The 22,158-nt window shown below is 43.4% G+C and overlaps 1 protein-coding gene across 1 annotated transcript; it reads right to left on the minus strand.

The window, feature by feature from the left end:
* Positions 1-941: 941 nt before the first annotated feature.
* LOC100683001 (small integral membrane protein 10-like protein 2A) lies at positions 942-20,524 on the minus strand. Its single transcript, XM_038541713.1, has 3 exons — positions 20,519-20,524; positions 18,937-19,272; positions 942-2,719 (listed from the first exon to the last, which is right to left on the minus strand). Exons 1-3 carry the CDS (start codon positions 20,522-20,524, stop codon positions 2,699-2,701), a joined length of 363 nt encoding a protein of 120 aa, XP_038397641.1. The 3' UTR covers positions 942-2,698.
* Between the last annotated feature and the right edge of the window lie 1,634 nt (positions 20,525-22,158).

The following is a 22,158-nucleotide window of genomic DNA, read 5'->3' on the forward strand; positions in this document are numbered from 1 at the left end:
AGTGCCGCCATCAGCCCAGGGTGTAATCCTGGAGACCCGGGATTGAGTCCCACGTCGGGCTCCCTGCACGGAGCCTGCTTCTCCGCCTCTCTCTCTGTCTCTCATGAATAAATAAAATCTTAAAAAAAAAAAAAAAAAAAACTTTATTTTTTTTAAGAAACTTTATATAGTGAATTTATATCACCTCTCCACTCTAGAACTTTCCATAGGAGATTGTCTTCAAACAGGAACTGGACACAGGGTCAAAAGGAAAAATTTTGGTCAAGTATATGTGTATTAAAAAATCAAAGAAAAAAGTTGCTAACGCGAGCATTCCCCCAAAGTGACATTCAGAAAAAAAAAAAAAAAAAAGCTTATTTTAATATGGCCATGTGAAGACATTCTAAATTTATTTTTTTAAAAATTATTTAGCATCTGATACTAGAGAATTCCGTATTTGTTCTTTGCAACTGGTTGAAATTTATGTACTTGCAGTTTACAAAATAAATAAAACAGTCGATGGATCCCAGAAAGTTCTATCCCAAAGGAACAGACTTAGTTTAAAAAAGACAAAAAAAAAAAAAAAAAGGAAGAAGGAGGAGGGGATGGCTTGACAAGAAAACATTTCTCTGTGTCCTCACATCATCCATCATGACCCCAAACAGAAGGTCCACTAAGCAGGGCTTTCACCCCCACCCACCCCTAACCCGGACAGTGTCCTTTACACTGGCCGCTATCACAGTGAGCACCACCCCAGAGGATCACAACACATTCTAACTATGTCCTGGGAGGAAAGTGAGAGTAGAGTTCTGACCTGGCTTCGCAGATTGTCTTTCAAGCTCTGCTTCTGGTCTTCTAAGTGAGCAGCCTACTTGGACTGGTGCTAAAAGACTTTCAGTAAGAGGAAGACCGCATTGATAAATGACAAGGTGAATCAAGACTACACGCAGAAAATAAGACACTTATTATGCTAAATAACACGTTTTATTTTTCATTTTCCCAAAACACTAAAATAGCACACGGCAGAGTAATTTAGGACACAAATGGAGAGAGGCAATGAGTAACCCCGAAAATGGTTGTCTTACTTTAGGACTCCTTAAAAACTCATGCTCTGAGGTGACCTTGATTGGAATTCTCAACAACCAGAGGGGTTACCTCAGAAAAAAGGCTAGTGTAAGAGATACCTCCGCTCCTGGAAACTGGAAACATTCTACAGGGGAAATACTGTCTCCCCCTACCTACCTGAGCTACAGCAGATGGTCTCAAGCTTGTTTTATTTCAGGTGACAGGGCTAGGGCTCCGTGTTTGAGAAAGGATTATACTAAAAGGACATTGAATATTTCAACTTTCACCATAAGGACTCCATTTAAACTGGGTTTCAAGGGGAAGGAAAGGGATATGACAAAAATCAAATTTTGCTGCTGACCGAAATTCTACAGAATGCAGAAATGGTGGCAGCTCACAATCACATCAGCAGGGCTGAGAGCAAGTAGGGAGGAGCTGACTTGTACATAAACAGGCACTTCCACCTGATGATCAGACAGTCTAAGGAGACAGTATCTGGGACAGTAGCCCTTTAGAATGAATGCTGAAGATACATAAAGAATTTTGTTAAATCTTTACATTGTAACCTGACATTTATATAGGATGTATTAATGTTATTGAAAAGGTATCCCAATATTGAATGTCTTTCAAGCACAAGATAAAACATGTTCAAAAATCTCCTCTTATATCAACCAACTTCCCATGAGTTCATCTGATCATACAAACTGAAGCAGGAACTTCATGGCTGCCCTGTTGGCATCCAGACTCAGTGTGAAAGCAATCATTGTAAGACAACTTTTAAAATTAATCTCACTATTTTTATTGTTCTGCTTGTACCTTAACTATGGCATAATGGATTTGCTACTTCAAAAGCTGGTAGAGCCAGTAACCCCAGTGTTATCTGCAGATGGTTTGAGGTACTTTTTATACTTGAAAGCATTTTCTTGTTTTCTACTGTTTGCTCTGAAAACACAGGCTCTAAATGGCCAAGGAAAACACATTTTGTCTCATCATTCAGGAAAACTTCAGGGCATGCGTACAACAGTGTAGACAGGACGAAATGCAAGCAAGACAGTTCCAACTCGAGGCCTGGCCCTTCTGGCAGAGCACTTGGCGGTTCCTCCTCAGAAATCCCCATTTCTAATCTTTTCTGACAGCACAGTAGTCCTAACCCCCAAGGCTCTCCTTTGTGGCACCATCCTCTGTGGCTGTTGATTGCCCTTGGCCCCCCTCCCAGCCAGTCCCTCACACCACAGGACACCCCAGCCAAATACTCTTCTGCAGGAGCACAGAACAGATCCAGAGTCTTGCTCTGAGCCGCAACGGAAGCTGAATTTCTTCTTAATGATTCTTTCAAACATGGAAGCACTTTATTGCCATTGAGGAGCAAGAGGCTGGTCTCACTGAGAGCATTTTTCATTTCCACTGATAACTCCTCATTTTGTGAATTTCCATCCACATCAACCACAGATGTATGCATCCAGGAAGAGGAAGGTATACCTGACGGACAAGGGCTCTCCCCCTGTGCTCTTCCAAGTCCATACAGCAGCCTGTTTGAGTCCTCTCCCACCCCCTTCACCTTCCCGAGGCAAGTGTCCAGAGCCCCGACTCTGTCCCTCATGCTGTGTGTTCTCTGATGTGGAGACTTGACCACACGAGGGTCAGCAGAAGGCCTTCAATGGATCTCAATATGAACCTGGAAGAGATAATCAAATTAAGGTATTATTACGAAGACGGAGTCTTAAAAGAGCGTACACACACCAGGTATTTCCGAACAAATATGAAGATCTCTTTAACAGTTTCTGTTACCAAGGATTCCTACATTTTGACAGAAAACAGATGATAACCTACCAATCAGAGATCACAACAAAAAGAACATACTTAAAAAAAAAAGTACATTATTAATTCAGCGTTTCCTAAAAATATGAAAAATGAACATTCTTAGGGTTTGTACGTTTCACAGCTATTTAGTTATTTCTGTAGGTTCAATAATCAGGATTGATTGTCCTCTCTTTAATCACGATGTAACTGGATGACTTGATCATGCAGACCAAGGCCCTACCTGATGTGTCCTATTTGAGAATGCTTCTCAGTGACTCAAGCATGACCAGCTACTTTTAAGGAATCAAGGTCAACTTTATTTATGGATCTAATGCCCACAAAGCCCTTCCAGGAAAAACCAGCATGGAGGGTCCTGGCATGTAACACTGCAGCATCAGGGAGGTAAGGAAGATCACTGGCTGCCATATCAGGAACCTCAGCAAATTCTAGAGCCTTGATAAGGGAAGAATTCACCCGAATTTATAGGTATAAGTAAATATGCTAGAGAAAGGTTCTTGGGCTTAGCTCCCCACTCTCAGACTAGCAAATAATAGAGGCTTTTGAAAGCCCAGTCTGAGATTCTACATTGAAAACTTCAGGACAGAAGTTGATTTGTGACTTCAATGGTCATTTAAGAGCAAATTCAAGGTGACCAGATGGTTAACACTCTCACTGTACTTGGAACCCTAATGGGACCAGCCTTTTTCTGTGACCAAGAATAATCTTTCTTTGATATCATTATGTCTCCAGCGGGGAAGATGTGTCAGGAAAGGCTGTGAAAGGGCCCTGAGGTTGACAAACCACAAGTTGATTGGGCATGCTGTCCAGTGAGTCCCTGAGTTACCTAAATTTATGGAGCCTTGACCCTATCTCCAAGCTGCTTTACAACCCTCTGAGTTGTAGGAAATGTGAGAGGAAGGCAAAAGATTTCTCATCCAAAGAAATAAAAATTTTGTCTAGGCAACTGATTATTGCCTGTGATACTGACCAGTTTTTTTTTTTTTTTTTTTTTTAATTTTTTTAATTTTTATTTATTTATGATAGTCACAGAGAGAGAGAGGCAGAGACACAGGCAGAGGGAGAAGCAGGCTCCATGCACCGGGAGCCCGACGCGGGATTCGATCCCGGGTCTCCAGGATCATGCCCCGGGCCAAAGGCAGGCGCCAAACCGCTGCGCCACCCAGGGATCCCTGACCAGTTTTATTTTTAGTTTTATTTTTATTGACCAGTTTTATACCCATTTGGCCTTCCTGATTACGTGTGTGCTTGATTTGTCTAAATTCTCCCTTAAACTGATTCTAACATCTCATTAGTTCATTAACTGAGTTTAAAAAAAAAAAAAAAAAAAAAAAAGGGCAGCCCCAGTGGCGCAGAGGTTTAGCACTGCCTGCAGCCCGGGGTGTGATCCTGGAGACCAGGGATCGAGTCCCACATCAGGCTCGCTGCATGGAGCCTGCTTCTCCCTCTGCCTGTGTCTCTGCCTCTCTCTCTCTCTCTCTCTCTCTCTGTCTCTATGAATAAATAAATAAAATCTTTAAAAAAAAAAAAAGAAAAGTTGACCCGTGTCCTTTCAAAAACCAACCAGGGACGTCTGGGTGGCTCAGCGGTTGGGTGCCTGCCTTCAGCCCGGGGCATGAACCTAAAGTCCTGAGATCGAGTCCCACATTGGGCTCCCTGCATGAAGCCTGCTTCTCTCTCTGCCTGTGTCTCTCCCCCTGTCTCTCTCATAAATAAATAAATAAAAATCTTAAATTAAAAAAAAAAAACATAATCCCAGGGCATTAAACATAAAAAATAAAGAAATGCATAAACTCTATTTAATAATTTTTCTAAGAGGCCACCTGAAGGAAGAGCCATCTAACGAAAAAACACAACTCTGCTGGGAGAAAGGGAGGCTGGAAATGTGGGATGTGAGACAGGAGCCTGGGAGCTCATTTCCCAGAGTAATACAAAGACAAAGCCTGAGTGAAGAGTCAGGGAGCAACAAGCATGCAGTTCAGGGACAGAGGAATATGCACAAGGAGAACCAGCTGTAGCTGAGGCCTGGCTGCGGGGACAGAGAGATGGGGGTCAGGAAGCTGCAGTTTCTCTAACTAGGGGAGCTCAGAGACTCCAAGCTAGGTGAGTGTATACGTGTTACATTTTTTAAAAAATTGAGACTACACTCAAAGAGAAAAACAAGAATTACTGGAGGCTGACACAGAAGCAAAGCGAGTGAAGGGATGGGGGGCCAGGAAGCCAACCAGGTCTAATGAGAGGCAGTGGCTGCAGCTTGAGGAGTGTGATGACATCCTGCGGCGATGCAGAGCCACCAAGGGGTGTTTGGCCAGGTCTGCCCTTTGGATTAATTACCTGGCTGTAGTGTGGTGGCTAAAAGGAAGCACATTTCCAATGAGGAGGCTATTCCAATGGTACAGGAAAGAAGAGGAGAGACAAAGTATTTTTCCAGTTGGTGGCCAACAGGTTAGAAAGGTGGCTGTCACTTCTGGGTAGCAAAGGCATCATTAACAGAGAACAGAGAGGAGCAGCAGGTCTGGAGGGATGTCAAATGGCTCAGATAGGGACACAGAGGGTTTGGCTGCGGGAACTGGGAATGCATTTTGATTATGAGTAAAGTTGTTAGCTCAAAGAGTGATGTCAGAGTTGGGGACCTAGATTCTGAAGTCACCAGCTTTGGAAAGGTGGATAAAAAGAAGACAGTGGGGTACAGAAGGCCAGGATCTCCAAGATCTAGCGAGGGCTCCCCAACCACCAAGAAGACTCAGAGCACCTCAGGAAACGCCATGTCACAGATGCCAACAGCATTGAGTGCTTCAGAAAGAGGGTGGTTAGATGTGCTTCTTGCACAAACAACTTAGCTCCAGATAAACTCTAAATGATCTTCTAGTCCAGCAGTTGTTAGATGGGGTGACACTACCTCAAGGAGTGAGGGAGAGAATACCAAATCATCTTTGTCTAGTTCATTTTATTTCATTCCTCTTTTAACTTTTTCTTTTTTTTTTTTTTTTTTTTTTTTTAAATTTATTTATGATAGAGAGAGAGAGAGAGAGAGAGGCAGAGACATAGGCAGAGGGAGAAGCAGGCTCCATGCACCGGGAGCCCGACGTGGGATTCAATCCCTGGTCTCCAGGATTGCGCCCTGGGCCAAAGGCAGGCGCTAAACTGCTGCGCCACCCAGGGATCCCTAACTTTTTCTGCTTTACAATATATACCTTATTTTGGTGGAGCAAAAGATACAATTTATAAAAACATACATCTCCGTATATCTGTAGGGCATGCTCAAAACTTTTTACCAATAGAAATGTGACCATTACTCTACAGAACTGATAAAAATGTATCTGAACAGTATAAAGCAATACACAGATGTTAGATGCAATTTTATATCTCACAAATATGAGATCTAACTGACATAACATTAGTTTCAGGTGTACAATATAAAGGTTCAATATTTGTATATATTACAAAATGATTACTCACCATAAGTTGACATCCATCACCACACATAATTACAATTTTTTCTTGTGATGAGAACTTTTATGAGGTGCAATCTTATTTTATTAAGTGTGGATTCTGGCTACAATTCAATACAGCTGACCCTTGAACACATGGTTGTGAACTGCACAGGTCCACTTACATGCATGTCTTTTTCAACAAATACAGTACATCCTGTAAAATGTATTTTCTTTCCCTTTTGATAATAACACTTTCTTTTTTCTATATTATTTTTTTCTAAGAATACAGCATATGACACAAAATATATGTTGACTGTTATTGGTAAGTTAGATTTTTGAGGAGTCAAAATTTATTTGTTTATTTATTTTTTAAAGATTTTATTTATTTATTCATAGAGACACATAGAGAGAATGAGAAGCAGAGACACAGGCAGAGGGAGAAGCAGGCTCCATGCAGAGAGCCCGACACGGGACACGATCCAGGGTCTCCAGGATCACGCCCTGGGCTGCAGGCAGCGCTAAAACCGCTGTGCCACCGGGGCTGCCCAGGAGTCAAAATTTATACATGGATTTTCAACTGCACAGGGGTCTGCACTCCTAACACCCACCATTGTTCAAGGATCAAATGTACTTTCAAAGCTTACCAAGTTGGGGTGCCTGGGTGGCTCAGTTAAGCAGCTGCCTTTGGCTCAAGTCATGACCCCAGTGCCCCAGGATAGAGCCCACCAAATCATGCTCCCTGCTCAACAGGGAGTCTGCTTCTCCCTCTGTCCCTCACCCCACTCTTGCTCTTTCATGTGCATGCACTTTCTCTCTCCTCCTCTCTTTCAAATAAGTAAAATCTTCAAAGCTCACGGAGTCAAAAATCTAACCAAATTCTCTAGACAGCTTTTTTTAAGACAGTTTTTTTTTTTTAAAGATTTTATTTATTTATTCATGAGAGACGGGGGTGGGAGGGAGGCAGAGGGAAAGACACAGGCATTTCCTTCCATGCAGGAAGCCTGATGCGGGACTCGATCCCGGGACTCCAGGATCATGCCCTAAACCGCTGAGCCATCCAGGGATCCCCTAGATAGTTCTTTCAAGTTAACTTTCCAAAGCACATTCTTTCAAACCTTCTATTTATTTTACCAACTTGAAATGCAGTAAGAATGAACATTTTCCTGAAATGGGAGCATTTTCATATATATATATGTGTGTGTGTATATCTATATATGTATGTATATATATATGTGATATATATGTGTATATATACATACATACATATATATATATACACGTATATCAATCCCAAGTCTCTGAGACTTAAGGCAAATGCTTAAGCAACTGAGCCACCCAGGAGCCTCTCAAATATGTTTTTAATACATATTAACATAGTTTTTTAAAAAAAACGTTTTTTAAGATTTTATTTATTTATTCATGAGAAACACACACAGAGAGAGGCAGAGACATAGGCAGAGAGCGAAGCAGGCTCAATGAAGGGAGCCCGATGTGGGACTCAACCCCGGGATCAGGCCCTGGGCTGAAGGCAGCGCTAAACCACTGAGCCACCGGGCTGCCCAGTTGTTTTTTTTTTTTAATTATTATGAGAAACATGTCATTTAATAGGGGCCAACTCTCAAGAAAATTAGTTTCTAATCACTTTTAGTACATCCTTGTATAAAAACTTAGAGCAGTTCAGAAAGATGAAGAATTTCCAGAATTGTGTTAAAATTTAAGCTAAGCTACCGCTAATATAATCATGTATTTAGTAATGTTAGAATACATTGTCCTGAAGATCTAGTTCTTTAGTAAATTCAGTAATAAACTGTGTATTTAATCTCTTGACAAAAATACTTTAGGTCAGTGAAAACATTTTGGCTCTGATCCCTCAACCAGTTAACGAAAACTTTTTTTTTTTTAATTTTTATTTATTTATGATAGTCACAGAGAGAGAGAGGCGCAGAGACACAGGCAGAGGGAGAAGCAGGCTCCATGCACCGGGAGCCCGATGTGGGATTCGATCCCAGGTCTCCAGGATCGCGCCCTGGGCCAAAGGCAGGCGCCAAACCGCTGCGCCACCCAGGGATCCCAGTTAACGAAAACTTCTAATACTAGACATATACATTATTTTTTGAGAGCCAGCAATAACTTTCAAATAATTTCTAAACAAGCGAAATATTTTTTATTGAAGTATAGCTGACAATATTTCAAGTGTACAACAAAATGATTCAACCCTATAAATTATGCTCTGCTCCCCGCAAGCGTAGCTACCATCTGTCACCATACGACACTATTATGATACCATCGACTGTATTCTTCATGCTGTCCCTTCCATGCCTTTGACTTATCATTCCATAACTGAAAGCCTATATACCCTTCCACTCTCCTACACCCGTTTTTCCCATCCTCCCACCAACCACCTCTGGCACCCATCAGTCTATTCTCCGTATTTTTGGGTTTCTTTTTTGGTTTGTTCATCTGTTTTGGTTTTTAGATTCCACACTTAAGTGAAATCATATGGTATTTGTCTTTGTGAAATATTTTTATAACTCTTCCCACTCTAATACATATATAGGTACATTACATTGTACCCAATACACATAATTATATCATTAACTGTCCTTGGCCCTAGAAATCTCATCTTCTGCGCAACCCCCTCCTCGCCCCGTGTTAAGTCTACAAAATAAGCAACATAAACTCTGGCAAATAAACTTATCCACTGACACTGAACCAACAGAGTGAAGGAAGGAGTCTGTTTTGAAGTTCAAGAGTATCATCCAGGAAAAAAAAAAAAAAGTGTAGTACTGGGAGTAAATTCCTGAATATACTCCCTCACCCCACATCCCCCACCCCCCAAAAAAGATGACAAAGGTTGAAAATGGAACCACAAGACCAGAAGGGTGATGTGCAGAGGGAAACAAGATTATCTAGGTGTGTCCATGATTTCTAGTGCAGATATGAAAAATCATCCTCCACAAAAATCCCTGCCTGCTGGAGGCAGCTGACCTGCTGCATAACAATAGGCCTGACCCAATTAGGCAGCTGCTGCCCTCTTGGACTGCTGTCATCCTACCTTCTCTAACCTGAGCTATTAATGGCCTCAGGGACCTGACAGTCTGGATACCACTGCTCTCTAAACTAAAAATATCCTGGCCTCTATGCTTCTGAAAGCCAGCTGGCAAGGCTATTCCCAAAGGGGGCTGGGAAGACAACACAGCTCAAAGAGCAGGGTCAGAACAATGGGCTTGCTGTGGAGTCTCACCTTACAATGGCTCACAAACATGCTCCAGGCCCATCCCAGCCTCTCTTGGCTTCCAGAGCTTCCAGGCATGAACATCAGTATTTAACATCTCTGTGCTCATGACTAAAGCAATCGGACTGAGGAGATGGCCCACATTCCTCAAATTACTACCAGCATAGGGATGCCTGGTTGGCACAGTCTGTCGAGCACACAACTCTTGATCTCAGGGTCGTGAGTTCAAGCTCCATGTTGAGTGTAGACATTACTTAAGGAAATAGAAAATTAAAAAAAAAAAAAAAAAACTGTAAAAGGGGTGCCTGGATGGCTCAGTGGCTAAGTATCTGCTTTTGGCTCAAGTCGTGATCCTGGGGTCCTGGAATTGAGTCCCATATGAGGCTCCCTGTGAGGAGCCTGCTTCTCCCTCTGCCTATGTCTCTGCCTCTCTCTGTGTGTCTCTCATGAATAAATAAAATCTAAAAAAACAAAGAAAAAAAAAAACAAACAAAAAACCTGTAAAAAAAGATATGGTGCTCCCCAGCTCAGAGGATGAGAAAGAGGAACAACTCATCATCTCCAGATTAAGCTGAATCATAACCACAGGAAACACTAATAGTACAGAGTTCCTGTTACTAATCTTTCAGTACATCCAAATCGTATCTGCCCTTAAAAAGCCAGTCATGCAGCTCTGGCTAGGCACCACCCGGTTTCCTCCTTCTTTTAACCTGACAGCCAAAGGTGAGCTCAGACATTGGGGGCCTCAGGCAATTCTCTGTCCTCTGCATGCTGTGAGGGTGTGAAAGCGCCTAGCATCTTCTCTGATAGGCCATAAACAGCAACTATCATTGTCAAGAGTGCTTTAGGGAATGAACAACAAAATGCAGGCTGAGGGGTTCTATAAAGCAGAAGACATGGGAGTGACCACTGGGTGGTAACATGGACGTGACTTCAATGCAGACCGTGGGTTTCCATGGAGGGGTAGAAGCCAAGGCCCAGGGGGCAGTAGCCTACCAGTGAATGGGGAGCACCCAGAGGTAGGTATCTCCTGCATCATTGGAGAAAACACATGGTACAAGAACCCCAGTGGAGGGCAAATTGGGCTTTTAAATTAAAAATTTACAAATGCAAATAACCTTTCCTTCGGGATTTTATGCCTATGATTTTCTGCTACAGATTCAATCAGCAAGTGTTCATTGAGCTCCTGCCCTGGGCCAGGCACTATTCTAGGCACTGGTGTTAGGACAAACAGGGCTCTTCTTCTTGAAGCTTACTTTCTAGTTAACATACACTCAAGGACTAGCTATTCACACAGTTTTCATGGCAGCGCAACTTATAGAAAATTTAGGGATCCTTGGGTGGCGCAGCGGTTTGGCGCCTGCCTTTGGCCCAGGGCGTGATCCTGGAGACCCAGGATCGAATCCCGGTGCATGGAGCCTGCTTCTCCCTCTGCCTATGTCTCTGCCTCTCTCTCTCTATCATAAATAAATCTATAAAAAAAGAAAATTTATAGAAAATTTATATTAATATATATATTATCTACATATGTGTCTGTGTGTATATGTTGTTTTATATATTATAGAAAATTTATATTAATATATATATTATCTACATATATATGTGTGTCTGTGTGTGTCTGTATATGTTGTTTTTACCAAGATAAAATAAGGTTTAATTCCTCATAGCCTATGAGTTGGGAAGGCCTTCTAACTAGGACAAACTCAAAAATCAGAAAAGATTATTACATTTGACCACATAAAAATAAACTTTGGGGGTGCCTGGCTGGCTCAGTCAGTAGAGTATGTCACTCTTGATCTCAAGGTTGAGAGTTCAAGTCCCATATGGGGTGTAGAGAGAGAAAGAAAGAAAGATAAAAAAAAAAAAAAAAAGTAAACTTCAGTATGTCAACTAACTATACCCATAATCAAAGTCAAAACATAATAACTAAACAAAAAACCAAACTTTTTAAACTCTAACAGATACAAGGCTCTAAGAAATTAAGACAACAGAAAAAAGGGCAAAAAACAAGGGTAGTTCACAAAAAAAGAAATGTGACAAGTCTTTCTGTGACACTATGTCCTTTAAGGAAGGCGTGTTGGCTCAAACACCAGAATACAGCCATATCCCAACCACTCCCGGTATCACCCCTGCTGCCACCTTGATCAGGAGCCACCACGATTTCCCTCCCTCCTGAATTCCTGAGTATCTCCCTGCTTCTCCCCTCAATTCTGAAGTGAAGAAAGAGTAATCCTATTGAAATGGTGAAACACAGGATTACCCTAGGAGCCAGCAATTCCACTCCTAGGTAATATCTAAGAGAAATGAAAACATGCTCAAACACGAACCCTATATGTGAATGTTCCTGGCAGCATTACTCATAGTAGCCAAAAAGTGAGAACAGCCTGAATGTCCAATTGACAGATATAAAAGAAGAGGCTAAGGAAGTGTCACAGATTGGAGATGTGTCATCTAGTAGTGCCAGGTCCTGAAAGAGAAAAATCACAGTGGGAAAAACCGGTGAAATCCAAATGTATGGGACTGATGCTCATCTCTTAGTTTTCAGCTATGCTATGGTATAGTTAGCCTCTAACAGAAGGCAGGTGAAGGGTCTATGGGAACTCTCTGTACAATTTTTGCAACTTTTCTCTAAGTTGAATCATTTCAAAGTAAAAGTAACAACAAAAAAGTAACAACAGGGATCCCTGGGTGGCGCAGCGGTTTGGCGCCTGCCTTTGGCCCAGGGCGCGATCCTGGAGACCCGGGATCGAATCCCACATCGGGCTCCCGGTGCATGGAGCCTGCTTCTCCCTCTGCCTGTGTCTCCGCCTCTCTCTCTCTCTCTGTAACTATCATAAATTAAAAAAAAAAAAAAAATTAAAAAAAAAAAAAGTAACAACAAAAAAGTAATCCATTCTGGCTGAGATTTAAAAAAAAAGAAATCCAGTGTGGGGTGAGGAGATGAAGATGGTGTAGGCTTGAGGAAATAGATAAAGCAAGATTAACAAAGAGTTGATCCTTACTGAAAAGGGGTGATGGAGACATAGATGTGTATGTATATATGTGTGTGTGTATGAGTTTATTATACTACTCTATTTTGGGGTACATTTGAATATTCCAACAAAGCTTTTTAAAAAAATAATCCTTTAAAAAAGTAAATCACATTAAGTTCCATCTTATTTTTTTAAAAAAGACTTTATTTATTTATTAATGAGACACAGAGAGAGGGGCAGAGACACAGGCAGAGGGAGAAGCAGGCTCCATGCATGTAGCCCGACGTGGGACTCGATCCCGGGTCTCCAGGATCAGGCCTTGGGCCAAAGGTGGTGCTAAACCATTGAGCCACCTGGGCTGCCCCTAAGTCCCATCTTAGTGAAATATTTCCCACTTTACTCAAGAGTACAAGCCAAAGTCCTTATGAAGGTAGGAGCCACCATCCCATGTTTCCCCTGTCCCCCAGTTGGTTACTGTGATCATGTAAGAACAGACACTCAGTGGGGGGCGATTGGCTGGCTCAGTTAGGAGAGCTTGTGACTTTTCCCCTTAAAGATGTATTTTTTAAAATATTTTATTTATTTATTTGAGACACACACAGAGAGAGAGAGGCAGAGACAGAAGCAGGCTCCGTGCAGGGAGCCTGATACGGGACTCGATCCCAGGGATCCCAGCCAAGCCCACGCCTTGGGCTGAAGGTAGGCACTAAATCGCTGAGGCACCTAGGCATCCCCCTCCAAAGATTTATTTTTGAGAGAGGAGGAGCACTCACAAGCCTATGAATGGAGGGAGAGGGAGAGAGAGAATCTCAAACAGACGCTGCACTTTTCCACGTGAAAGCAATTAATTTTTATTGGCCCTTACAAAATCATCAGAAGGTGCTATGGTCTGAATGTGTGTCCCCCCAAAATTCATATGCTGAAACCCTAACCTAAATATGGTGGTCTTAGGAGGTTGAAGCCTCTGGGAAGTGTGTAGGTCTTGAGAGTAGAGCCTTCATAAATGGGATTAGTGTTCTTAAAAAGTGGCCCCACAGAAATCCCAAGCCTCTTCGACTATGAGAGGACAAGCAAGAAGGCACCAGCTAGGAATCAGAACTCTCACAAGGGCTTGGCTCTGCTGGTGTCTTGATCTTGGACTTCCCGGCCTCCAGAACTATAAGAAATAAATGTGCGTTGTTTATAAGCTGCCCTGTCTGTGGAGGTAAAGAACCACTGGCCCTTCTCTACAGATCATTTGAGAAGCAAGGCCTACGCTCTCTCCTGACTCAGCAGCACTCTCCCTGGGTACCAACAAACACATTTATGAAAAAATAGTTTTTAACCTTTTCTTCACTTTATATATGGTTGGTATCTTTTAACATTAGTACATAGAGATCTAACATGCACACTTTAATATCTGCTTGGCACACTATAGGACTTTTTGTAAGACTTGAAACAACCTGGGACGCCTGGGTGGCTCAGCGGTTAAGCATCTTGCCTTCGTCGGCTCAGGGCGTGATCCTGGAGTCCTGGGATCAAGTCTTGCATCAGGCTCCCTGCATGGAGCCTGCTTCTCCCTCTGCCTATGTCTCTGCCTCTGTGTCTCTCATGAATAAATAAAATCTTTTTTTAAAAAAAAGGCTTAAAACAACCTGATTCATGGATACAGGTGTTCACTGTACAATAACATTTTATACAGGTTGAAAATTTTTCAAAGTTTATTAAAAAAAAAACCATGATGAAAGCATTCACTTGAATGTAAAGATTCTATAGTATTGTTATATTTCCTGAATGTTTGGTATTTACCATCTCAAAGTATAGTTGTTCCCTATACAATTGTTCCTATAGAACAAATTCCTGAGCTGATGCTTTTGGCTTGACTAAGATTTCACAAAGCTTATAAGCTTTTACATTATCTTAATGATCTATAATTTCCCCCAATCGAGCAACAGAATAACACACATCTCAAGCTTCATGTGACCCTGCAACTAGGATCTTGGGATCTTTACTACTTTTTGAAATTGTTTGGATATAAGATCATGTAATCAGAGTCAAAGCCAAAGTTCTTCCAATGCTCCTTACCCCCCAGTTCAAATCTCCAGCCACCTTCTTCATGGACCAGCCTCCTGCTGTTCTGGAAAATACCAGGCTTGCACCAGCTATACAGGGCCTTCTCTGCACAGAACAAGATACTCTTCTTACCCAAACATCTCCCCATCTCCAAGGCTAAAGCCCTCACCACTAAGGTTTTGTTCAAATGCCACCTAATTAATGAAGCCCTTCTGCTCTATTTAGAATGGCAACCAGCTCTCCCTACCTACACTACTGAACTCTTTACCCAATTAGAATGAACGAATATAGATTTTCAAGTGATAGGCAAACACGATAAAACAGGGAGCTGTGAATTTAAAAAGTCTATCAGAAATGACACTATGATAGAGCAGTCAGAGGCGAGGAAAAGAGGGGTCACAGAGAGGGAGGAACCAAAGGAAGCTTCCTGGGCCTAGTCAGCACAGACCATCTATCCCAAGGAAGACACTGCTCAGTGTGACAACATCTACCTTCACCATGTCTTTTCTCTGACTTTTTTGAGGCCTTCTCTCTTTTTTTTTCCCTTGGGGGTGGGGTGGGCAGAGGGAGAGAGGCTCCATGCCCAGTGCAGGGCTCAATCTCACCATTCTGAGATCATGACATCAGCTGAAATCAAGAGTCCAGATGCTTAACCGACTGAGCCACCCAGGCTCCCTGAGGTCTTCTCTTTTAATTTTAAGAATCAAGGTGAACTGGGCCTAAGATACTTGATTCTTCTCACAGGCGGCATAACGGAAAAATTGGAAGCATAAATGGTTATATAGGTTCTCAGTATAATCTATCATCTTGCCTTTACTAATTTTAATTTAGTATTTCTTACAGATTCTCATTTTTCTACTCCTGTGTTTCAGATTCTGTATAAGTAGGATGCTAAGGACTCCAGTAGATTAAGGCTTGCTTGTGAACAATATATTTTTTTAAAGATTTTATTTATTTATTCATGAGAGACACACACAGAGAGAGGCACAGACACAGGCAGAGGGAGAAGTAGGCTTCATGCAGGAAGACTGACGTGGACTTGATCCCGAGACTCCAGGATCACGCCCTGGGCCAAAGGCAGGCACTAAACCACTGAGTCACCCAGGGATCCCCAAAACAACTTTTTTCTTAAGCTTGCAAACTATATTTTAAAATCAGAGGGTAGCCCAGGTGGCCTAGGATCGAGTCCCGCGTTGGGCTCCCTGGGTGGAGCCTGCTTCTCCCTTTGCCTGTGTCTCTGCCTCTGTGTGTGTGTGTCTCTCATGAATAAATAAAATCTTAAAAAAAAATAAAATAAAATCATAAAGCTCCTCAGTTTACAAAGCCCTTTTGCATCTATTTTCTCATGTAATCATCTTGCATATTAAAGAGGTATCAATGGGGATCCCTGGGTGGCGCAGCGGTTTGACGCCTGCCTTTGGCCCAGGGCGCGATCCTGGAGACCCGGGATCGAATCCCACGTCGGGCTCCCGGTGCATGGAGCCTGCTTCTCCCTCTGCCTGTGTCTCTGCCTCTCTCTCTCTCACTGTGTGCCTATCATAAAAAAAAAAAAAAAAAAAAAAAAAAAGAGGTATCAACCTCCTGGAAAGGTCTCACTGCCCTACAAATGATGCAGGGCCCTAAGCAAACATGTGGGCCAAAGCATCCTTTACTATGGCACCCGTCACGAAGAGGGTAGGGACAGTGTGCTGAGTAAAAAAGGCGGCGACCCATAGCTGTCCTCTCTCTCAGATTCTATTTCCCGCAGCACTTCCCTTTACAAGAGGCCAGAGTAATTAAACCCTTAAGTCAGGTTAATTTAATTAGTGATTTTCCACAAATGAACAGAAACTCTAAACCTGCAGGGGCATTTAAAGTAGATTAACTATCCTAGTAAAGAAGAGAGAGACCCTGCTCCCATACGCTCCCCATCAGCACGTGAAATGACTGCCACCACACCTGATTAAGCCTGAGATCGAACCTAAAATACTCACACAGGTCTTAGCTCGCCCCCAACGTACTGGGTGGCCACTTTGTGACTCCCTTGCCCCCATCTCACCCCTGAACTGAATGACAAGCCCACACTCCACTCCTACAGTTCAGCTCTTGGGCTTCTCTACAGCTGCACCTGGACTATTCATGCCGTGTCATCCACCACGGTGTTTTGGGCTTGGTATGTACCGAGCCCTTCTGACTGCCCAAACCACTCCAAATAGAGCTAGTCTGTCTCCTCCTAAATACATCTAATCTCAATCATTACAGTACAGATTCCTTGTAATAAAATTTGTACTTAAACAACAGTTCCTGAGATTCTCAAACAACTACAAACAATTGTGAGATTTGGAAACCCTAAGCATATTAGAAATGGAGTCCTTTATTCCTTATTGCTTAGTACAAGCAAGCCTTCAGTACTCTCGAAATGAGAGGAAGCGCAAGATCATATAGATATTTTGATCATGCAAGGCCTCTCTGAAATCAGAAATGAAGTGCGACTGTACCAGCATTCAAAGATTCAAAGAAAGAACAGCCTGTGCAAATGCCCAGGGGCAAAAAGGGGCTTGGTGTGTGCAGACAGTAGTAAAGAAACTGAAAGAACAGTAAACAAGACGCAACTCAAGGAAGTTAGAGGTAGGCAAAAGCCAGATCTGCCGAATAAAAATGTGAATTGCATTCTATGTGCAATGAGGAGCAGTTTTACTCTCTTGTTTTATGGGAAATGACACCTATGTAAAAAAAACAAAAAACAAAAAACAAACAAAAAAACTACTGCCCAGTGCAAAATAGATGATCCAGGTGAGTGGTCATGGTAGTTTGGAGGAGAGGGTAGTCATACACAGTTAAGCGAACACGTGACAGAAGTGATTTCTTTAATGGTACAAAATGTGGTATCTTTTTTTTCAAAACGTGATAATTCTTAACAACATTACGTACTAGGTTACCTCTTATAGTTCTTGTAATTCAACATGTGACTGCAAAACATTAACGCAATTCTAAACACATCGTTCCAAAGTAGGAGCTGGGGGGAGGGAGGAGGTGCGGGGAGGGAGTGTATCAAATATAGCCTGCTAACATGTTGTTTTGGCCAAGTTTACTTTTTTAGAATTTGAGTTAATTTGTTATCTAAAAATCAGTATTTCCAATTTCTCTTCAAAATCACTGTATCTGGCAAACGACCATTGGCTAGTGGCAACTGGCTAGAGCACAGGCTTTCTGGTTTACCCCAACCCCCACATCCTGTACCCTTTACTCATTCATATCACCTGCTGGAAAGATATTTCCGTTTTCCACTCTTCCAGTCTGGTACCGTAACTTAGGTGTGCCACAGGCCCTTGTTCATGTAAAAACATCCCAATTCGGATCTTGACATAGGCAGATTCATCTCATCTTGCCTTAACACACAATATTGATCACTAATTGGTTTTAAGTAGCCTGCCATCACCAGTGATAGGCACTAAAATGTTAAGGTCCAGGCAGCGACAATTCCATTCTGATACAACCAAACCAGAGAGGACCAAAAAACGACAACACCTGCATGGTCTCAACATGCCTGATCCTACCAGTCAGACTTTCTCATTTTGCACACCAGGGAGCAACACAAGTACTGTCAGACTGCAAGCTCCAGAAGGTCAGGAACCTGTCCCTCCTCCATCAAAGCCTATGCCAGGCGCTCCAAAATGTGTAAATGTAATCCAAGAGGAGCTCAGCATCTGGCCATCTATGACACACTTGTAAAGGAAAATTCTCAATCTGACGACTTTTCATCCCACTAGAAAGGGGCATCTGTAATTCAAGGGATGCAGAAATGTCACTTACAGTGATCTCCAGGGTGCTGGGTGTGTGAGCGCCTACTATTCCACGCCTGAACAGTGTCGACGCTCTGAAACCTCTTGCGTCTCTACCTCGTCCACTTCATTTTCCCCTCTTCACCCTCACCCCACTTTCACTCCGACCAGAATAAATAAGACACCTCTATCAAAACACTGACCCGTTTTAAGTTTCCAAAATAATTATTTGAACATTTGTAAAGTTCGGGAACTAGCAAAGTCAACCAAAACCCAACCATTTATAACGGGGGGCGGGGCGCGCGCAAAATTTCCTCTTCACGGCCTTTCCAGCGGTGCCAGCATCCACCATCCCCGGGGACGCCCCCTCACCCCCACGCCCCAGCTGGAGGCCCTCGGCCCCGGGTCAAGCCGCTCCACCCCGCCCCCAGTCTCGTTTGCAGAACGGAGACAACAATAACCTCAGCGGGTTTTCCTCCCGTGGGGCTGCAGGAAACATGCTCGTCGCCTGGCATACACTGAGCGTCCAGCTGGGCAGCTCCTGTCAGCATCTTTGCCGTCCCGGGGCGGGGTGGGCCGGGCCGCGCTGGGCTGACAGGCGCTCCGGGAAGGTCACTCACCTGCAGGCGGACGTTGAGCATCATCGAAGCCACGATGTAAAGGTACGGGAAGTTGATGCGCAGCCGCCAGGCCAGGTCGAAGAAGATGAGCAGCGTGCGAGTCAGCCCCTTGCAGAAGACCCCATAGGAGCGGGCGGCGGCCGAGCGCGAAAGGCGGACAGCCAGGCCGGACAGAGCCGCCGCCATATAGACCGGCGCCCGCCGCCCGCCCGCCGCGCACCGACCGGCCGCGGACCCGGCCGCCCGGCGCTCAGAAGCCCGCCCCCGCCCCTCGGCGCCGCGTCGCCCCCGGGCCTCCGCCCCGGCCGCTGGGCCGCGCTCCGCGCGCTGAGGGAGCTAGGGAGGCGGCGGCTGCGAGGCCGGGGGCGGGCGGGCCGGCTTGTGGGGAGGAGAGTCGTCGCGTCACACTAGAGGATGCGCCTCCGCGAGCCGCCGCCTGGTCCCAGCCCGGCCGCGCGGCCTGACGTCACAATGCCCGCGCCGCGCCTGCGCACCTCTGCTCCGCCCCCAGCACCGCCTTCTGCCCCGCCCTCTGTCACCTTCCGCAGGTGAGGCGCGCATGCGTGGGTGAGGCGGGGCGGGATGCTCCCGCAGAGGGGCGGATACGTTGTCTCCGTCTGCCCCCTTATGGTAAGCCGGAAAATTAAAGGAGAAGGTGAACCGGGAATTAGATTGTGCAACGTCAATGTCCTTAATAACGGAAAACTGTACATTTAAAAATTGTGAAAATAGGCAGCTCTTCCTGCCCATGGGTCCTGTCCCTGTGCTTTAATAAAACCACCTTTTCGCACCAAGATAAATAAAACAATTGTTAGAGCAAGTTTTATGTATAGCTAATCAGAATTATAAAAAGCAAACAAAGGGAGGCTTCCTGGGGCGAAGGGGCAGATCATGCTCCCCAGGTAGATGGCTTCACGACCCCAGCCATTGCTGTTCAGGGCCCACTTATATAAAATCGAATCTTTAAAAATTATGATATTAATTAAGCCCGTAGAGTGAAAAGTCAAAATAGTGAAACTTTCAAAACTTCTAGTATTCTGTGTGTGTGTGTGTGTTTTGTTTTTTTTTTTTTTTTTTACAATGAGTTTTTACATTCCTACTTCAGCATATAGGTTTCTTCTATCAAATATTTGCATGGTAAGAAGGTAGACACCTTATTTATTCTCAGACCCGTATTTCACGTCTTCACTTCTGCCCACTAGTGAAAATACGGGAATTTGGTACTGGTGAGGGAAAAAGAGTTTCAATGACAAAATTAAAAGCAAATCTTAAATCCTTTAAGAAAGCAACAGTGTGGGATCCCTGGATGGCTCAGCGGTTTGGTACCTGCCTTCAGCCCAGGGCGTGCTCCTGGGGGCCCAGGATCGAGTCCTGCGTCGGACTCCCCTCATGGAGCTTGTCTCTTTGTGTGTCTCTTATGAATAAATATTTTTTTTTAAAAAGAAAGCAACATTGTGAAATAGATTTATTTATTTATTTATTTATTTATTTATTTATTTATTTATTTTGTGAAATAGATTTAAATGTAAAAATTCTGTGCCCTAAAATGGGTTTGCATTTTTAGAAGTTATTTAAGGGGCACCTCCATGACGAAGTCAGTTGGGTATCTGACTCTTGGTTTTCCTTTCAGTCCTAGTCTCGGGTGGTGATCTCCAGCTTGTGAAACCCAGTTCCCTGTGCTCTGCACTGAGCGCCGAGTCTGCTGGGGTTTTTTTCTCCCTCTCCCACTGCCCCTCTCTCTCTCTAAAATAAATAGATCTTTCTTTTTAAAGCAATTTAAGGGACGCCTGGAGCCTGGGTGGCTCAGTGGTTGAGCATCTGCCTCCTGGAGTCCCGGGATCAAGTCCCACATCAGGATCCTTGTATGGGGTCTGTCTCTCATGAATAAATAAATAAAATATTTTATTTTTTTTTTAATTTTTTATTTATTTATGATAGTCACAGAGAGAGAGAGAGGCAGAGACACAGGCAGAGGGAGAAGCAGGCTCCATGCACCGGGAGCCCGACGTGGGACTCGATCCCGGGTCTCCAGGATCGCGCCCTGGGCCAAAGGCAGGCGCCAAACCGCTGCGCCACCCAGGGATCCCTAAATAAAATATTTTAAAAAAATAAAAGTCATTTAAAAATTCTCTACCCTAAAATAAATTCACATTCAAAATCATTAAAAGAATTTTTTTTGGGGGGGGCAGCCCGGGTGGCTCAGTGGTTTAGCGCCGCCTTCAGCCTAGGGCCTGATCCTGGAGGCCCCAGGTTCCAATCCCACATCCAGCTCTCTGCTGGATTCATTTTTATAAATAAATAAAAAAAAATTTTAAAACCTACTGGTTAAGAAGAATTGCACTTTATTCAGGGGAGTGCTTGGCTGGCTCAGTTGGTGGAGCATGCGACTCTTGATTTCCGGGTTGAGTTCAAGCCCCACCTTGGATGGGGAGATTATTTAAAAATAAAAAATCTTGAAAAAAAGGGAAAAATTGCATTTTTTGATGCTCACAATACTATATTTACTATCCATTGTGTTTCAGGCCAAGACCATTTTATTTTTATTTTTTTTAGATTTTATTTATTTATTCATGATAGGCATAGAGAGAGAGAGAGAAAGAGGCAGAGACACAGTCAGAGAGAGAAGCAGGCTCCATGCAGGGAGCCTTACGTGGGACTCCATCCCGGGACTCCAGGATCACGCCCTGCGCCAAAGGCAGGCGCTGAACCACTGAGCCACTCAGTGATCCCAAGGCCAAGACCATTTTAAATAGATATTTCAGGGTTTTAGGTTCTGGATAGTTTTGTTGTTATTAAAATGATATTTTTCAAAGCATTTGCACAAATCTTTAGTTCCTCTTATTTTTGCAGCATATTTTGCCACATTTATTGCTGCCATTAAAAGCTCACTTCCCCTTTTTTTGTAAGCTATTTTTTCTCTCAGCACTCAGTGGATGCTATCTTTGAGGATGCAGAATACATGCTGCTGAATTATCATCTGCATTCAAGCTATCCTTCCCAAAAAAGCAAAATGAACACTTCTTTATACAGTATTTAGAAAAATAAAGATTTTGAAGGCTAGAGTCTTCAGTGGAAAATTTGCCAAAGACACAAAATCAATCTCACAATGTGTGAACAGGTTTGGAGATCAGCTGAATTTATTCTTAGACCTGTAAAAATTTTCACTGGTGGAGATTTGGCAGTCCTGTTTATTAGAAGTATGTTGAAAGACCAGATGGGCTG

Source organism: Canis lupus, chromosome 6 (assembly GCF_011100685.1).
Source record: "Canis lupus familiaris isolate Mischka breed German Shepherd chromosome 6, alternate assembly UU_Cfam_GSD_1.0, whole genome shotgun sequence".
Taxonomy (NCBI): domain Eukaryota; kingdom Metazoa; phylum Chordata; class Mammalia; order Carnivora; family Canidae; genus Canis; species Canis lupus.